Source organism: Ptychodera flava, chromosome 22, assembly GCF_041260155.1.
Source record: "Ptychodera flava strain L36383 chromosome 22, AS_Pfla_20210202, whole genome shotgun sequence".
Lineage (NCBI taxonomy): Eukaryota > Metazoa > Hemichordata > Enteropneusta > Ptychoderidae > Ptychodera > Ptychodera flava.
The window spans coordinates 17459448-17479323 of NC_091949.1; the positions used below are offsets into that span (position 1 = coordinate 17459448).

The 19876-nt window shown below is 38.1% G+C and overlaps 1 protein-coding gene across 1 annotated transcript in view; it reads left to right on the forward strand.

The window, feature by feature from the left end:
- LOC139123368 (vesicular inhibitory amino acid transporter-like) overlaps positions 1 to 19876 on the forward strand; it is a 52937-nt gene that overhangs the window by 26715 nt on the left and 6346 nt on the right. Inside the window, exon 2 of the mRNA XM_070689518.1 lies at positions 1659 to 1829. Within this exon, the coding sequence (XP_070545619.1) occupies positions 1659 to 1829 (171 nt within the window). The remainder of the gene's footprint in view (positions 1 to 1658; positions 1830 to 19876) is intronic.

Consider the following 19876-nt stretch of genomic DNA (forward strand, 5'->3'; position numbering starts at 1 on the left):
AGCCCATTCGAGTCTACTGCAGGCGTGGTAAGGAGCTAAACGAAAGCAAACTAGGGGGTTAATAAGAACTGTAACCGACCATAGAGTATTAGCAAAACTCATAACTTTCCCGATTATGAAAAAGGTGAAAGTCGTAGCGTTTAATTAACATCGCGTATTCAAGGTCGAGAGTTCAAACAAACAACGGTCGTCGAAAAATGTCATTTTATTGAAGATTGTCGCATTTGCGCTCAATTAGATTCAAACGGTGGTACCTTTGAGTAGCGATTGTATCAATTAATTTGTCTTTCCAAATAGAAAACACGCTTTTTAATCAGCTGTGCAAACTATGCCTGTGGGGTTATTAAATAGATTTTTATATTTTGTACGATTAATTAATAAATTGAGGAGTCTGTTACCGGAATGAGCGACGAAGTCAACAAGCCGTTCTTTCACTGAGAAAGTTGTCACGCTTTAGTGTGTGTGACATTTGAGTTGGTTCGGTTCGTGGCACAACAAGAATAGCTACGCTGACATCTTAAACAAGGGGAAACGTTTCCCCAGAACAAAGGGTGCAAATGATGTTGAAGGACGTCGTCATTGTATTACGTTTGCAATTAACGTAAATACCATTTGCAGATTAGATTAATTGATTCATGTCGAATAATATTCGCAAAACAGGACACAATCCAAAAGCACTCTACCGTCCGCAGCGTTAATTAATTGTACCTCCTGACAGAGGTTCAGGACGTGAGAGGAACACAACTCTAAAGGCGTCAACTTCTTACTATTGTCTGTCACTTCATCGTCCGCCACTCACGGAAACTCACGGATCAAAAATAGTACACTTACACGTGGATAGATTTTCGGCTTAAATACAACTCACCGCGAATTAGCGCGGGGCGTATTTCTCTAATGCGAGGTATCGAGATTGATTGCCGGTAAGTATGAAAAAGCGTCATACATCTTGTTTGCGCCGGGACGTGAATTTTTATCTCTCCGCTCGAGTAGCAGTTGGCAACATCTAGGGCTGTCGGGAATGTCAATATTTGATAATCTGACCAATTATATCACCATTCAATATTAATAGAAATGTGTGTGTTGCGATATTTATGATGTGTGCCGACTTTGAGGCCAATGAGGAAGCCCCTCCTCCCAGTTTCGTTCCTTCTTGTTCATGGAAAACGAATTTCTTGGAGGGACCCAGACTTTGCGAGTGTCTTTGAACTACGACGCAGCAATGTTGAAATTATTTGTTGAAATGAGCGACATCTTCACCACCTACCGGAGGTATTTATAGAAAATTGATATCGCAAATTTGTCATCTTCCCCGGTTTCGCCCCAGGCTCGATGCGCGCAGACCAAGATACGTGCGTATCTACGAACGTGTACACATTCTGCCTAGCCGGCTGAGATACGATAATGTCATCGGTGTAAACGTTGATAAAACATGGCTAAGGGGCATTCATGCAACTCTGGGATGCTTCAAAGTCTCAGAACGATTGTTTAGTAAAATAATAGATCAAAGTTGCGAAATAACGAGCCCCAGACGGTCTAGTCGGGTGTTCTGGGCGACAGTTATTAACATCATTCTTATCCGGTGCATTTCCCTGCACAAAATAAATCTGTTTGACGTTTCTTCATGACTTTCTTTTCTACCTTATTTTTTCTATTTGCAGCCATAAAAATGAAGACAATAAACTCGGCCTCTTCGCCGACCGACAAAGCTCAAAATGGCGTCATCAACCATCTAGAACTCTATCAGGGATCAGCCTACGATGACGACGATAAAGGGAAACTTATCAGCGTCGGGGCCTATCACCCTTTGGACGGCGACACACAGACACCACGTGAGTAGTTCGTTTGTTCAGTTTTCTTTCCTAAGGGATAAAGGGGCATTTGAAACATTTGATATTTTGTAATGGGTTTTCTCTCCAGGATACATTTAGCTTTCAGCATTATTGGATATCTATTTTTATTTTGACAAATCATTTTTCTGACACACTGAAATCCAGATGAACGTAACGTGAAGCTGCACGTAACCAACACACTTTTTTTTAAAGCAATATTTCTCATCAAAGAATGACAAGGAAACACTCTCATACTATACATTTTCAAAAAGCAGAGAATCCAAAGTGTAGTATGGTAGCAATAGTCTATCAGAGAATGAAGGGATTTTTATATTTGGGGTAAAAAACCTCAATTTTGTTATTAATGATAAAAATTATTTTAAGTCAAAAACTTAATACTATTTTCTAAAATTTAATATTTCACTTAAAACAAGAGTATACATAGCAAGAAAACGGTTTCATTATCCATCCTTATTCCTAAATGGCAGGGGTTAAAAGAGTTGTTAAAATCATGATAAGCAAAAATTACAATGCCTCTTATTCAAAATGTAAGAACTTTATTGCTAAAGAAAAATTCCTTTTTTTAAAATAGTATTTGAAAAATATAATGTGAAAATTTCAGAAAATGTGACCTAGCCAGAGTGGGCTTAAATTCTTTGGAAATCTTGAAATTTTGAGAAAGAGAAAGCAGAAAATCAGGTTGTTTGCTTAAATTGCATAAATTAACACTTCTTTCTTACTGAATGTAAGACTGCTTTACAAGCTTAAAGGTGAACCCAACCAATATTTTAACCTTGGGTTAACAAATTACTTAAAATTGCATGAATCTGTGTAAAAGTTATTTTGAGTAAAATGCGCTGTGTTATGTACAGCACCACCTTAATAAGTTATTCACGTGACCAACCAGAAAACATAACTACAGCAGTTTTCATATGGAAATGGAGGTAATATCATGAAAGTGCGACAATATCATGTTAATATAACAGGGGTGGTATTATTTAATTTTCTTGCGTGTAAAGTGTGTTTATGTCACACAGCTGACAGAAATATGATGAGTAAGTGTTGTGGATGCCAACTGCATAGTACAAGCACTTTTATGAGTGTTACCAACAGACAGATACCGTGACTATGACTGAATGCGTTGTTGCGCTGCATGTTCATGATGTGCCGTGATTCATTAGAGTAAATCACGTGGGCATAAATTAGATGGCTATATTACCCTGAAACTCACACTCTGAAAAACATGACGTCAGCAGGTACTATGCCTTTAAGAAAAATGTTTAGTCACGTGACTGTACATTCAGTCAACTATGCCGACTATAGATAGTGAATATTTAATGAATCCACAGCTGAAAAACATAACATTGTCTCCACAAGCACAGAAAAGAACATACTTTACACAAGCAGAAAGAACTTGAAACTTTCATCTCCCAACCAAACATTAGAGTAAACTTGTTATGCGATTCATTATGAATAAGACATTTTCACCTCATACTTTAGTGAATAAATCGGTTCACTGAGTGGCGAACGATGTTCAGTAGATATTGTTGCAAGAGTGGACTTATTTCTGTGATAAATTCCACACAAATATGCAAATTACGGTACTTAAAGTGATATTTCTGTTTGTAAGACACTGGCTATACTTTGTTTTGGCAAACGACTCTCATTTTAACACATGTTACAGTGACTGTGAATTACAGAAAAAACGTCATATTCACTCTATTTCAGCTCGCGGACTTTGTCACTCGATTAGTCATCTGGAACCAAACCTCCATGCTTGGAAATATGTGTTCATTGTGTTGATTTCACTGTGTGTTGATTTCACTGTGTTGAAATATATCAAAATGGTACAGAAGGAATTGTATGATTGCAGACAAAGTCGCAACAAAATCAAGCCACGAATGAACAAAAATTATCGAATGAACTGATGGAAGCTATCATGACGGCAATTATAGAAATGTGAATAGCTATACCTAATCCCTTGTACGCGGTTTACACCGCAATACAAACTGCACAAAGTAAAACAAATTCACACTGCCTACAATTGAAACGAGGGTCAGCAGTTAGGATGTTTAAATCAATACACGAGAAATTGTAAGTGCATCTCCAAAGAAAACCTTGTTCATGATGTCAGCTGTGATAAGATATTTTCCAGCTGTGCCATGTTAAACGGGGAGCAGATTAATCATAAAAAATTATCTGACTGCGCGTTACGTGATGATAGTAAAAGTAATTCCTACGTTTCTAATCATCAGGACCTCTGAAAGTAGCACGTCGTTAGATTTGCATATCTATTATCTAAAAGGTTTTAAATAATGTTTTTTCCTGTCAGGTACAATTTCTGGTCATCGAAACTTCAATGTACTTTTTTTTTACCAGACAGTGAAACTTTTCGTTTCAGCGGGGGAATTCATTTATGTGACTAACCGGCAAGCAACGTTTTAGTAAAATGCAAATAAGTGGAATCTCGTTAATCTTTTGGGAAATGACTGTTGGCAGCAAATACGTTTCACGGATGATTGTCAAGTAGGTATAAGGTAGGGATGTGGGTCTTTAAAATCCACAACCAATAGATGGACAGTTTTACGGAATATGTATAGCGCCGTTCACTTTTACGCGTGTGATATCGTAATTTGCGGTTTCCAGATTTACATTTTCTCATGATTTGTTATGGATCGTACCCGTCTAAGATTCTTTAATTGAAGTAATATTTGTATATTCAAAAAATGCGCACAGTACACGAATTTGACAAAGTAGTCATCCACATGACATTTGACAATTAACTTGGCAACATGATGATAATAATATGAGCAACGCACATAAAGGCATGAAGTGATGTAACATATCTTGAAAACAGTGAGCACACCTTACCCCATATGTTCATCTCGCCATATATCCGTAAACAATGTGAGTGGGCATATTCTATATAAGGCAACACATACTATTAAAATATTTTCGAATCGTTGTGTGAGGTAGCAGTGCTTGCTCTCTTTCTCACGACACTTGCGGGAGAGTATGAGAATGAAGTTGCAGCCTTTACTTCTTGAGCAGACTTGATTCGATAACTAAGAATCTTGTTGCCTTCCACGATGATCAAATCACAACAAACTTATACTTTTAGAATCGAAAGAGACGCTCGAGCACGGGCAACATCGACTAATTAAAGGGATACATTCGTCGGAACTGCGCTGAGAGGTCGTATTGGACCCATACGACCAATGGCAACGCTGTATCCAAGGTACGATGGTGATTGATGGAAGTTAAAACATGTCTGTCATAATCTACATCGTATAATTTAAATGTTGAAGCTATGATGATGAGGTGCATCTGGATATCGTGGCACGAAATACGTTGTTTGTAAACAAGAAACTCGCACAGGCGCAGTTCCGACGACTGTTTCCCTTTAAGTTGTAAAGTACAAAGTAACATACCTAAATTGCAAATGTGTCCAGTAGGGACCGTTGGACAGTGGTTTAGGTACCAGTAAGTCCAGCGGATAGGGAGCTCAGTATCGGAGGATAGTGAGTTCGAGACTCTAGCATGGCATTTTACCCTTGAGCAAGGTACTTTACTCCTTGTTGCATAACAGGGTAAAAGCATTGGCTATCTCATCCTGTAATTGGGCGTTCGCTTGTTAGATGATGGCTTTAATGAAAAACAAGAAATATGATGTTCTATGTAAGTGTGAATCAATACGTGCGAGCTTTTATGTCTTTCCGACAATATTCTTTCTCTCTTGTCTCATGAAAATAAGCATCGACAAATCCACGAAGAACATAACTTAAAATGAGAATTTCTCATTATTATCGCTGACAAACCTGAACCAAGCTAAATTACACGAAGAAAAAGATTTGGAGCCTTCGTTTTACAATCTGGATATCAGAATACCGAGATAGCTCAGTCAGCATAATGTTTAGATATCGTATGTGAGTGTTATCTATGTCATAATACTCAAACCAAATTCTGTTGCTTGGCCCCTTCATTCTAAGGTATCATTTTGGAAAAAGATTTGTGAGTATAGCATCAATGATAATTGAACCAGAGAGTACGAAGCCAAGACAAGCCTGCTATTATCGAAGTTGGTTCAACGCGACATGTCACAGATATTGAGATTGGTAAGCCGAGCTTCCCCTGGGATGGGATGGATTCCTCCTGTTTGCTCAGTACCTACGACACAAACAGAAATTGATGATCGCGTCCATGGCAAGACTTTCCCAAAACTAAGAACTTTAATCACCGGCGACGTCTACCCATGTCTGTACCAATTATACGTGTTAATGATTGGGGAATCCCGTGAGGGTCTCGCAGGAGACGTCAGTTATTGAGATCTGCATATCGACTGTATCCCATAATTGACAACAGGATCCACGCATAAGGAGAGGCATCAGCTTCCGAATCGGTGGAAAATTTGTCTCTCCGAAGTAACGTTACAGAATTATCAGGTGTCTGTGTTTGTTTAGTGGGTTGTAGAAATATGAATTATGATCGAAGATACAGTGGCGGACAGCGAGATACGACACTTCTACTTCAATGGTCGTGAAACATTTTGCTGACATATTTATTGGATTTTGCACAGAGCGATCAATTTAAAACGATCAATTAGTTCATCAAAAGCAGCATCTATTTGAAAAGACTGATTTCTGCCATTACGACCGTGACAGCTTGAACTCGAAAAGGTGTCGACCTGCCCTACATTAAACGTCCTTTTCAAGCTTTTGTTAATGTTGGCACATTACATTAGCGTGATTATTTCCACCAAAACATTGGATCGTTCTCAGCCATTGTAAGTAGATATTCAGTAATTTTATAGACGACACAGTTAGAACAGTATCATGAAAATTATAAAGTAGGATAAACAAACAAACAACTTCGAAGCCTAAAATTGAACTTCAATAAACCGCCAACTTAAAAGAAATCAGAGAAATTTCAATTGTGTTTGTGACGACAAAATTAGTTCGACGATCCTTTGTTCATACTCCCTGAAAACGGGAAGTGACTGACAGTTGTATTTGAAAACGTGAACGATCTTACTTACTTTATATATATATAAAAAGTAAGGGAATATTACTCTGCCGCTGGTTATATACAGCCAAGCGCTGGGGTAATTAAACTCTTGTTTGTTGAGGCAGGTCAGAGGTCACGTTAATTTGCATATAAATACTGCGAATGTTCTTTATTAGTCCCCCCCTGGCACTTGTTGCTTGTTTAATGTTTAAAAGGTTGCAAGTCAGTGAAAACGGGAGAGGAAAGGTAATTTGTAAAGAAGCAAAGTTGTAAGAAGGAAATTAGACTAAAATGCCCTATATTTGTCATATCATGACTTGAAAAGTGTCAAATTACATCTTTAGTAATATCTCTTGCCTTCTAACATTCGTGACATTTACCGACTGGTATCAATGATGACTCATTTCTATGACAACTGCTAAAATCTTCGCGTTTATATTGTTGAATGTCTAACATTTATTTTGCCCAAAAGCGATTTGTATTTCTTTGAATAATCTTCCTGCTTTGATTCTGTGAATAATGTTGATATTTCAGACGTCTATATACTCAAGGCATCTGACACACAAAAACATAAAGGCTTTGGCTCCATTGTACACTCCAGTGGTGTGAAAGACAAAAGAAACTATTCTAAGAATATTTCAGTTTATGAAGTGTACAGTCGTAAGAAATCTTTTCTGAATGTCTTGAAATAGAGTTGATCTTTGAATAATATTGGTGTGTGACATCTCAAGCGATGATGGTAAACTTGACATGAAGCTTTCAGCGGTTCTGATCGCTGATGTCTGAGTTCGCTTGGTGAATAGGTACCGTATGTCATGAGTTCAAATCCTGATCGACAATTTACTGAATATTCAACTTTAAGGTCACACGCCTCGAAATCTAAATATTCCAACTTTTGCTAAAATTTTAAACGAAACTTGAAACTCTCCCTTTTCAAAATTCAAAAATAACAAGTTTGGTACTGCAGAAACAAATTACACTAAATTTACGGATATTTGAAATTCAAAATGGCCGCCGTCTATGTGTTAAATCTAGGGAAAAAAATCAAATTTTCATTTATGTGCTAACGCTAGGGGAAAATTCAAATTTTCGATTTTCACAAAACTAAGCCGATGAATACTGTAGTTGCTCCATGAGCTTCCGAATATCTGTTCCCAAGGCGCACACGACTTTGTGTTCTTTGTTCAAAACCCTTGCTTCAGCAATTTCGAATCGGTGAAAATCTGTAACATTCACATTACCCTATAGAGGCCAAGGAAGTGTCTCAGATTTACTTTAAGCATTTACCTTGCCAGAAAATAAATGGATGGCCTTCATGAAAAATTGAACATTCTCAGACTTATTACTCAATTAGGACATCGCAGCCGTTTAATCAAGAACAAATTGGAGCGCCAGCTGCTATAACTTCGCCAGGACTGGCTAAAACTCGGTCAAAGATCTTTCAAATCTGAAACTTTTACAATTCTTTGCCAGTACAAATAATGTTTGAGTTAAATTTAGAGATGAGTAGAGAAGTTACTTTTTGCCATCTTCTTTGTGGAATAACGACTATTTTAATGTAAAATGTTGATAAATTTTAGGTTACTTCACTTCTGTAATCATAATATGACTCTTATTTTCATTCATGATGATTGAAGAGAATGTTTTAGTTTCTTGAGAACGGTGACAGCAAAGTAAAGATGTCATACTACCTTAAATGTGTGTCAATAGGGGTTTTCCATATTGCCAATTATCTTTCATGATCGTGTAACACATCGTTATTATACACCTACTGCCGTAACCTATGGGAGTTTGACCGTCCAAAACTTTCCGTATTTTGTATAGTACGCGGAGTCCCGAATACGGGAGACGCGCGACGCACAATTTCAGGGTTGTAGCATTTTATTTCAACAATCGCGCGCGTTCCACTCATATCGCGTGTGCCGCATCCTTCAAAATTTACCATAGAATTAGTTTATACGGACGACTAATGGAGGGAGGTGTATAATAATAGGGTTATACACAAAATACGGCCCTGTATGGACGAGGGCTCAGTGAGTGACGTATTGGACGAGCCGAAGGCGAGTCCAATACGTCACTCACTGAGCCCGAGTCCATACAGGGCCGTATTTTGTGAATAACCCTATATTACTCTGCTGTCTATCCAGTTAATCATAGTAAGCGTCATACGTGTTGGTAAGGCGCGCATATTAGTTGTATATGGACCAATGTCAGGTTCTCCTCAGCGAACCTCACCTTTGATGCTTAATTACCATACTCAATGTTCACGACATGGTAGATGTGTCGTGCTTTAGTCGTGGCGAGTTTTTAAATTATGACGTCAATCTAATAAAGATACCGAAGCTATGATAGAAGATACAGTTATTATACCCTTTATATGACATTGTGTATGGTCTAATATGTCGTAACTTTCATAACACTAACTAAAATACCGCACACTGTTACACAAAATTACGTGTACTCCATGCAGTGGCACGCGATGCAAGCGTGCTCATGTGTAAAACCCATACTAGTTTGAAAATAAGATGATTAAATCATTCTTTTTATAATATTAAGTTTTTGCCATGCTTTAAATAAATGACAGAATATGATAAAGGAACTGATTTCTCGATTCGGAAAGACTTTTTCGACATTTTTTCTTCCCGAAAAGTTGCGACCGAAACTTTTACAAAGTGAAGAGTAAGAGCATATGGTGATACGCAGAGTTGAACACATGTATGCTTCACTATAATAAGTTATAGTTCGCTGGGTATGCTTAAGGTAGACTTCGCCTCAGGGGCCGAGAGTCGAACTGTCAAACTTTTACAATTCTTTCCTGATCTACCACTTTTGAGGGGTCATTTTAAAGCTCTTGGAGAAAGAAAAACTTTCACCGTCTTACTTTTTCGAATATCCAAAATTTAATTTTCCCTCATAGAGTTAACACAGGAATGGCGGCCATTTTGAATTTCAAATCTCGAAAAATGTTGGTTAATTTGTTTCGCTAGTTCCAACTTTAAAAGAAGACGCTCGATTTTTATCGTTGATTTGGTAAGATAATGGTTGAAAGTTTCATTCAGGAAAGTTTGAACAAAAATTTGTCTTCAATTTCGAGCGCGTACTACAATATACAAGGCCTATTGTACCTTGCACAGATATGTCACAGAGGGAAACGGAACTCATCAAAGTTTCAGAGAATCAAAATTATTGATCTGAGTGCACCGAGTGCTAAATTAGAAATCAAATTGCAGTAAATTCTACGTTGGAGTCAAACAATGCTGAAAAAGATGACTTTTCACTTATATTAAATCTCTCGTTTCAACGACGCTATGCATGGCAACGAGCGACTGTTAATGCTACAAACATCTCTAAAGTGAATGCTATTTTTTAAAACATCTACTACTTTGTTTCGAAACTATTACAAATTTTTGGCCTTTATTGTGATTGAAGTGTAGAATATGACCTCTGTCTATATGCTCACGTCCTTAAAAAGTATTAAAAGCTTCTTTATTACCAAACAATTCAAAAAGGATTTCAGTCACGATCGTAGGCAACCTTGATGCCTCATTCGTTTTTATTGTAACTAATATATTAGAATTGCGCATCCATGGTTGCTGGCGCCTGATAGCTATCCTAATTGTATTCGAAAATCGGAATGGACATTGAACCTCCGTTGACGCGTTGCTGTAACGCACTGACATGCTCATCAAATCCATCTATAATGATTCATCGATTTCTTTGCCTACGTTTGCAGCATCGTATTATTATTTCATGCTTCCGTGCGCTGCACAGGTGACCGTGACAGCACGATTTATTTACGAGAGTGGATGTCTTTTTTACAGCGCCTTGTCGGATCTTCTAAAATTTCAGTCACATGTCGCTGTGTTCCTTAGATGCGACTGCATAAATTATTCATGTCTTTTAATGTCCCACTTTCGGTTTCATACATATGCAGGTATGTCGAACGGCAACACGTTAAGATGACGTTTGACTCCCGCTGCTCCTTGTCTCGAGTGGAAAAAGTCGCCTTTTCAGTATAGTTGGGAATTTTTTGTTGGTTTGTTTTTTTTTGTTGGTTCTTTTGTTGTTGTTGTTTTGTTTATTTTGCAAACTAACAACAGAATACATGTGGCTTTATGATTTGTTGAGTGAGAAGACTACACTCCATTTGTTCGAGTAGCCGTCAGCTCACTGGTATTTTGTTTTTTAGACAACATTATATCGTCATCACGTCTTATATTGAGATTCTTTCTTGGACCACAGAGTAATATACACAGAGTGGCAACACCTATTGTTTAAGGCGTGAAGCGGTTACGTAAGCAATCCATGTTTGCCTCGCCTCACGAAGCTCTTGGCTCGCTTTTCCGAAGAGTGCCGACCATGCACCTTCGGTAATTTTCGGATTTTCACCAATTGTTAAGCGAAAGTATGTTCGACAAAGTTTGTATTGTTGTTGTCGTGTGGTGCTGATCGGGATTGATGTGCTGGCAAAAACGGGAATGTTTTGAGCTTCAGGAAAGTGAGTTTTACCGTTTTAAAAATTCCTCTCCTATTTTTATGAATATATAATGAGTGTGTTTGAACCAAATTTGAAAGTCTTTTATCGATACTGTCTGGTTTTACTCATGGTTTACGGTCAGTCATACCGTCTTTTACACGTGCGTCAAGAAAAGACATGTTTATGAAACTGCTGGCGTGTTATGTTTTGATTGCGTGAAGCAGTGTTTCTGGCCTGAGAGCTCACAAAGTAACTATGGTTGCTACGCGACTGGCAGTACGATGCCATCTCGTCGTATGTTTCGCATAATCTCGTGTAATTATCACCACAAACAAAGCCTCCAAAAAGTTTAACACCTTTGAAGCTCATTTTAATATGAAAAGCCAATAGTCTACCGAGACGACCATGGAACAAAAGGCATGCAAGTGTTGCTACTCTGTCTATGGTACTCTGTGCTTGGACGTTAACGGGACATTATTTTGCGGACATTACGCATAGTACAATTACGTTTCATTTCTGTCCTTTACTGCTTGTGTGAACCGTTAAAATGAAGTTTTCACAGCCTTGTTGTGAAATCCGAAACTTTAATTTGCACAATAGAAATATTGCCATTTTGAATTTTTATAAGTTTAGGTAAAATCTATATTTTGAAATCCAAGTTTTATTTCGGTGTTAGATCAAGGTTAGATCTTGGTTTCCAAGTCTGAACCAAAGGAATAGTGTAGTTGCAATGAACTCGCGAGGTTTATTGCAGTATGAACAGTGAGAAAGAAGAAAATGAACAAAATGTAGCGAATTCAACGCGCTTTATAAAGGCTTACAACGAACGCGGTAGAAAACTCAAAATGAAACATTCATTAGAGGCAGGAGATTCTAGTCTGTAATGATTGGTAGAAACTAATTGGATCGCCTGATTGGCTGAATGGATCGCACATAGGATCCGCATTGTTATATTACGAAATGTTCAAATAAAATGTTATTTACTTTGCCTCAGAATTTGCATGGTGACTCTACTCTTCATTCTTCATCATGAAAGAGGATGGTTTGAAGGTCTTATTGAGGATTTCTGCATCGAGGCATGTATCATCCGAAACAAAGCTGAGGCAGTGTCTTTGTCAACCACTCTTTCATCCGTTTAAGTGTGCTGATCCATGTCACTCATCTCCCAAATATTAATGTTACAGAAAATGACAAAATGAAAATGTACAAATTTATCAAAAGTTTAAGGTACCCTATAGCTGAAAGTTGCAATATTACAAATTACCCCAAAACACGTACATTGCAAAAACCGGAAGAGTAGATTAGCTTAAATTTGCTGATTAAACCAATATTACTACAATATCCTATTCTCCCAATTTAGTTTTAATCGTGTGTATTATTCAATGATGTGGAATTTATTCATTTGGAGGTCGGCACTTGTCCGCTATGGGACTGTAGATTACGCTTGCTTTGGTTATGACACTGATTTCGCTAGTTATAGGGTTACTGGTGATTGGCTGTTCCGGCATGCATAGTAAAAGATAATTTACATAAATAACATTGTGTCTGACCTTCCACTTTGGCATTTTCACCATTAGCCAATATAACCATAAGGAGTATTTTTTTATCATTCTTCTGGTGGTCTTGCGGTTAAAGAACTGTAGTTATTTCATCAACAGTACTAGTGACTTTTAGAGAATTAATACCCAGTATTTACCTACACTTGATATTCAAAATGGCAGCCATCATTGTGTCAACTCTAATTTCGATTTTCACAAAAATAAGCCGGCGAAAACTTCATTTACTCATTGAACTTCAAAATGACCCCTACAAGTTGAATACCAAAATGCATTGTTATTATCTAAATATCTGTTTCCCCAGGCGGGATGTACCTTACTTATATAGACTGGAAACAGCTTTCAACTGACACCGAAGGTTAAACATTTAGCTAAATAGGCAACGCCAACAAGCGCTAATGCAAGAACCAGGGATCGAGGATTGGCGCTTCGTGAATGTCATTCTCTGCCAGCAATCTGGGCAGTGTACTGCCCTTCAAATGTATTTTCAAAAACGGATGCATCAAAGGCAATTGCAATCATTCAGCGTATTCAATTTTAGTGGAAGAGTCTTATTTTTGACATTTGGCAGTTTTTTATCGCGACAATTATGTTGAATTTATTTCGCTATTTACGACACGCATATCGTCAAGTCTGACAAGTATGCTGTTGACAATGCCAAAGTTCCTCGACCTGTACTTCGACAATTAACACTCTAAACCAAGGTCACATATTGGTGTTGCAGCCTTGTTTTGCTCTCTGGCCATTAATTCTAAGCGCATTATCACCGCTGCCGAGCGCGACTTGCCTCGAATCGATTTCACAATGCGTGATGTCCTCGTTAACGTCTATATGACATAAAAATATTGCCCGCGAAAGAATGATGCAGTCACTTGTGTACACGCCGAGAAGTCTAGCTTGTGCCGTGTTGCCGGCACGATTGACGATTTATGCTTTTGAAGGATATCTATGGTCTGGGGAGACTATCGCAGCCACTGTTGCGATTTGCGTTGATAAGGATTTAGTGAGTCGCTAGAGGTGGCTTGTGCGTTGTAAACAAAGAAAGGTGTTTATGTTTTCTGCGTGCCCTGTGTTTTACGTCAGACTTCCGCGATCGAGCACAGATGGCGGGCTCTGAAAACTTATTTCGTCGGCGCCTTTGCATATCCTCCAAAGCCTTCGCACGCTTACCATACAGTTGAAATTTGTTTGAAATAACGGTAGACTCGAAGCAGACGCTAAATATCAGCGTGGTCTGGTGGGATTTAGAGTGCTTACCATCTCTGAGCGCAATTCTATATCGGCAATGAAATTACAGGCGGGTGATTTACAGAACTTGCTTGTTTATCTTCAGCATCGTCTTCGTGAGGTTTGCCAGAGAGGAAAGATAGTTTATCGGGCACCTACACAACTGTTTCCTTATTCACTTTACGGCGGACTTCCAACTCAAACAAAACCTACCTATCTAGTAACAGTAATCACACGGAGTGCTTTGCGAGTTAAAACTGTAGGCTATATATTTCTCTTGCTGGCGTCGATATGGTTGTTCAATTGGCCAAGATAACCATCTCAGCGTCATCTCTCCACGGCTTTTTGTCTGTCTTCCTCTATGCATGCGCTTGCCTGTCTGCCAGTCCACCCGAGCTCTCTAAGTCGTTCTGCAGTTTCCCGTCCCTCTCGGTCACTGAACAGACGGGCAGACGACAAGTAAAGTAATACGATAACATAACGAAGCCAAAGTGATAAAGAGAGAGAGAGAGAGAGAGAGAGAGAGAGAGAGAGAGAGAGAGAGAGAGAGAGAGAGATTCGTAAAACGGGGAAGGGAAAGACAGATAGATTGACATTGACCAAGGTGAAAAGCAGGAGTGAGAGGCGAAGGAAGAGCGCAGGCCCTGTCGTGCAAGCTGGAGCTAGAAAGAGTCATGAAAGAACTATGCAGAGTCATGGGAGCCTGACAGTCAGGCAGGTTTACTTTGTGTAAAATCGTACTGTAGCATATAGCATTATTTGGTAACATGAAAAGTAACACTTTGCCCAACAAAATACAAGCTATAGCTATGTTGAGAAATGAAACATAAAATTCATCAACGGTAACATATCCATGCAAGAAATAAAGAAGGAAGTTCCTTGAGTTTTATTAGCATATGAATGAAAGATATTGCATGAAAGTTGTACAAATAACGCATGCTTATAAATCTCTCCTCATTTAGTGAGGGTTACTTGTAAATGTAAGCAAAGAGGTTAGGGTCACCATGTCTTTATATATCTTTTTGTCGGATAACGACGACAGGACGGACCAATATGCAGGCAGACATAGAGACAATGCATACATTTGTGGATGGTCAAAATCTACACCAGCTTGGCGTTTGCTTTCTCCCAGGTCAACAAAACTCAGAGGTATAAATTATCTGATAATCACGACGTTATGACAGTACTATATGCTTCTCAAAAGGCAAACGGCCGGCAACGATTTCGATGATATTTAAAACAGTGTAAAATTCATTATTGCTTATTGCCCACCAACAGTCAAACTAATCGACAGCAACATAATTAATAATTTTTATCGAATCGGTATATCAGTCTTTGAAGTTCCTATGCAAACTCTTCGGTAGTGCTGCAAGCTCATCGTTTTAAGAGAGGTTTTCAGCTCATCACATCGTGATCTGTGTTCTTATCTTTAGCAAAGATAATCGACTTCTCGCTTTTATCTCGGCGCTTCTTGAGTCAAATAAGCAAGATAGCGCAATGCAAAACCATCTGTACCTTACTGCAGCCACACAACACGCCATACTAACATAAATTCAAAATGCCTATTTATTTATACGAAAACTCATCTAATATTGATTCCGTTTTGTGTCTTATTTAGCTTATCTAATTTTAAAGCAGAAATTGAGCAAAGGGCTATGTCTTCGCACATATGAGAGAGAGAGAGAGAGAGAGAGAGAGAGAGAGAGAGAGAGAGAGAGAGAGAGAATGCAACATATCACATGTGACAAACCACAAAGTAATGCTTTGCTATCGTGTCATGATTGATTGACTTCAAATAAAACCAATATCTCATTACAATGCTGGATGTTTATTTCTACAGGGGAATATAACATTGAAAGAGTAACACAACGTACTTTATACTGTAACGTTGAAGTCTGATTTGCCACAGCGTATACCACCATAACTGATTGAAAATCTTTCATTATCGGCATCAGAAAACAATGTAGTTTTTTTTAGAATTCTAAATATCGTTGAATTTCATTTCCATGTTTATAATGCTCTCCGCAGCCTTTCCTTACATTTGCATGTGTGCATGACTTTTAGTTTTTGCGTCGTGGAAGTTCCTTCTTGAGTTCAATATAGGTAACACAAGTAAACCAAGTCCAGGTATCAATTAATATATCACAAGCAAGAATCATTCTTTATCATGTTTTGGAAGCTTTTGCTTCAGTCAAATTCCTAGTATGTTGCTGTCTGTAACAATGTGTGAAACTCTATCCGTTCCTCAATGCTTGTTGTTGGCTTTTTTATCATCTTTCCCGCATAATTTATGCAGTAATTAACGATAGATTTATGATATCTACACAACTATTTATCATCTTGACATACAGGCACATTTTTATTCTTTGAATCATTTAGGTAAAAAAAATACCGAGAAAGATGCATGAAGTATGTCTTCAAGGCTAAATTTATGTCAGTGATGGAATTCTGAAATCTATCAACATTTTCATGGATATAAGAAGTTTGCTAATTTCTTAAAGCTGATTTGAGTGAAAACTCAAATCAGCTTTAAGAAATTAGCAACTCTATCCGTTCCTCAATGCTTGTTGTTCGCTTTTTTATCATCTTTCCCGCATAATTTATGCAGTAATTAACGATAGATTTATGATATCTACACAACTATTTATCATCTTGACATACAGGCACATTTTTATTCTTTGAATCATTTAGGTAAAAAAATACCGAGAAAGATGCATGAAGTATGTCTTCAAGGCTAAATTTATGTCAGTGATGGAATTCTGAAATCTATCAACATTTTCATGGATATAAGAAGTTTGCTAATTTCTTAAAGCTGATTTGAGTTTCATGTTCATTTCAGTTCTGTAGCAAGAGTTGTCAGTAAAGTAAGCTTAAGATTGTAAGATTTCATTTGCAACGGGGAATATTTCAGAATTTGACTTTAAGCTTCGATGCTTTGATCAAACGAGTTAAAATGCAATGCATTGTGCGGGTATTACTACCTTTTCAATTTGAATTATTCCATCAAAAAATAATGTGCACCTCGCGATTTTAATTCTCGGAATGTCATGCAGTACGAACTCTGGTGGGTCTCCACGATTCACCAATTTGATGACGTCATCACTGTACAATCAGTGGCGCTTACTTCGGAACTGCCATAGCAGCAGCGAGAATAACGACCGGGAAGTTAGGCTAGCCGCGTTATCAGATCATCATATTTTGGGATTACCATGGAAACAAATTATCATATAAATGAAGTTACGGTCGGTAACTTACAATGTAATCGCCGGATTAAACTCAAAGCCATTCAAACACCGTGATTATGACTTGATAATACATTGTATTAATATTGATGAATGGAATAATAGCGCCGCTTATATGGACTTCAATTTTGGAGTATTAATTCAATTTTAGGAAAGCTCTGAATTTGTATTCCTGCTCGTCATTTGCGAGTCGACACATCCGAAGAAAATGTATATAATATAAGATGAAGTGTTCGTTGATGTGTTAAGATATGAGACTATCCTCTTCTCATGAACCATAGTGGTTGCACAAATGTTTTACCAAAACTCGCTGTGCTGTGGATGAGTCTCTGTACACTGTCTTACGCCACTCTTCAGCGAGTCTGTGGCTGCATGATGGGAATGGGGTTATATGACCTGCGCAGTGTGTGTGTGTGAGGTGCATGCCATCGTAAAACGGCGTCGCAGAACACATAATTGAAAAAACGGCTATCTTTTTCGATCTTTGCGCGGAAGAAACTTTCGATTCTGTTGCCTGCGTCACGGAAGGAGTACGTAAACTTCAGAAAGCATGCCCTAATTTCCTCCTATCGAAAGCAAGACCAGTTGTCTCATCTACATATTTCAACGAATTTCAATAGTCTCATATGGACAACTTTATGTGACTCCATTAGTTTCCCAACTAATATTCCGCACATCTATAAGATACTACCCTAATTGGACATGCATACTGACTCGTGTAAAAGTATTTCCTGAAAATCGTCGGTATAGCACACTTGAATGTTTCAACTGCAATTCACGTAATAATCATTCTATGCTTTAGGCATGAAGCACGCACAATCTTAATTAGTTTTACTCAGGCGAGTGAGCAAAACTTTCTGAACAATCTGTCTGTTTGTTCGTCTTTATATCTCAGTCCCAGTCACTGTTTCTACCCTCTCCGTCTCCAATCTCTCTACCCCTCTTTCCCTCTCTCTTCCGTGCCAGCCATGACGTAAGGCTGAAGGCAGTGAAAACTTATGACACGTGACTACATATCTAAATTATTGTTTTTCTCTTCATTAAATATTGCCGAAGCAGACTGTGAGCTCCCGAGGGTATCTTTGAGGACATGTATCATATTAAGAAGTGTAAATAATTAATCACACTCAAGCGAGAAAACTGTGAACAACAAGATAAGGGTAGCGTGACGTGTTGACTCCCTGCGGACGTCTTTCAGCGGGCTTTTTTGTGCTTTCGACGGTATCTTGTGTCGGAATGTGGTGATTTGTCGTCTTCCCGGGAACCACTGCGTGGTTTTACGGCTGGCCGGTCACATGTAGGGTCCGCCGATTTTGTTTTGCTTAAAGACAAAAGCAACCGTAGAGCAAAGTCTGAGCTACAAGTTCTCTTCTGTTGTTAGATTAATGAACACCTGTCGCTTGTATCGAATTATAAGACGATGCGCGCGCACATTCAACCGATCAATTAAAATGCATCTTCAACTATTGTGTATTGAATTTAATACGCGCATCAATCGTTTCAAAAAACGAAACAAGTACATTGACTCAAGAAGAGTGCCAGATTCAGATGACACGTCAATAAATCGATGAGAATTCCACAGTATTCAAGTGTTCCCCGCGTAACGTGAGCTATCATCTTTTTTAAAGGCGAAATCGTGCTTTTTTGCGATAATCAAGATGATTTGAGGCCATTGCTTTTGCATGATAGTCAAAGGGTCATTTTATCATGGGGACTTCTATCACTCATAAGACAGTACGCGCGCCTCGTTATCGAAAGACGTAAACTTTTGCTAAAACTTTCTGTAAATTAAGAGAACTTTAAACCGTTTCCTTTCGGAATCTGGGATAAACGTCAGATGCCACCGTGCAAAAATTGCTTCTGGAGAAACAATATTTCCCCGATACTTGAAATTCAAAATGGCTGCCATCCCTGTTTTTACACTACTGGGGAAATTAAATTTTCGATTTCACAAAAATAAGCCGGTGAAGATTTTATTTACCCTATGAGCTTCAATGTGAGCCCTCACAAGTGGTAGACTAGAAAAGAATTGTAAAAGTTTAACAGTCTGAATATCTGTCCCTAAGGCACATTTTACCTTTAGTTATAAGAGTTGCCATTTTATGCCGGTTACTTATAGAATTCGTCTCCTTTGTTTGACGTTCAAGTGGTTTGGACATCAAACCGGTGTGCACTTCTTTTGAAAATGTCATTTTGTGATGATTGCCTGAAAGATTTCTCTTAAAATGTTATAATTTCCTGGTTTATTATTATGAAAGCAAAGACAACATTTACCGCCCTTCTCTTCAACTATTCATTATGTTGTAATCGTTAAAAATAGCTGACAATTATCTTTTCATCATTTGATAATGGCGAAGCCCACCTTTTATTTACAAATTTATGACTCTTCACGAATATTTTCAAAACATATTATTTCATATAAAGACTGGCTATCATTGTTCTGCCAAATGGAAGATCTTATTTAAATTTCATGAACATACCACTTTGATACTGCAATCTCTACTTTACCTAAATGTGTGCCATTTACATGGGGAATCGACA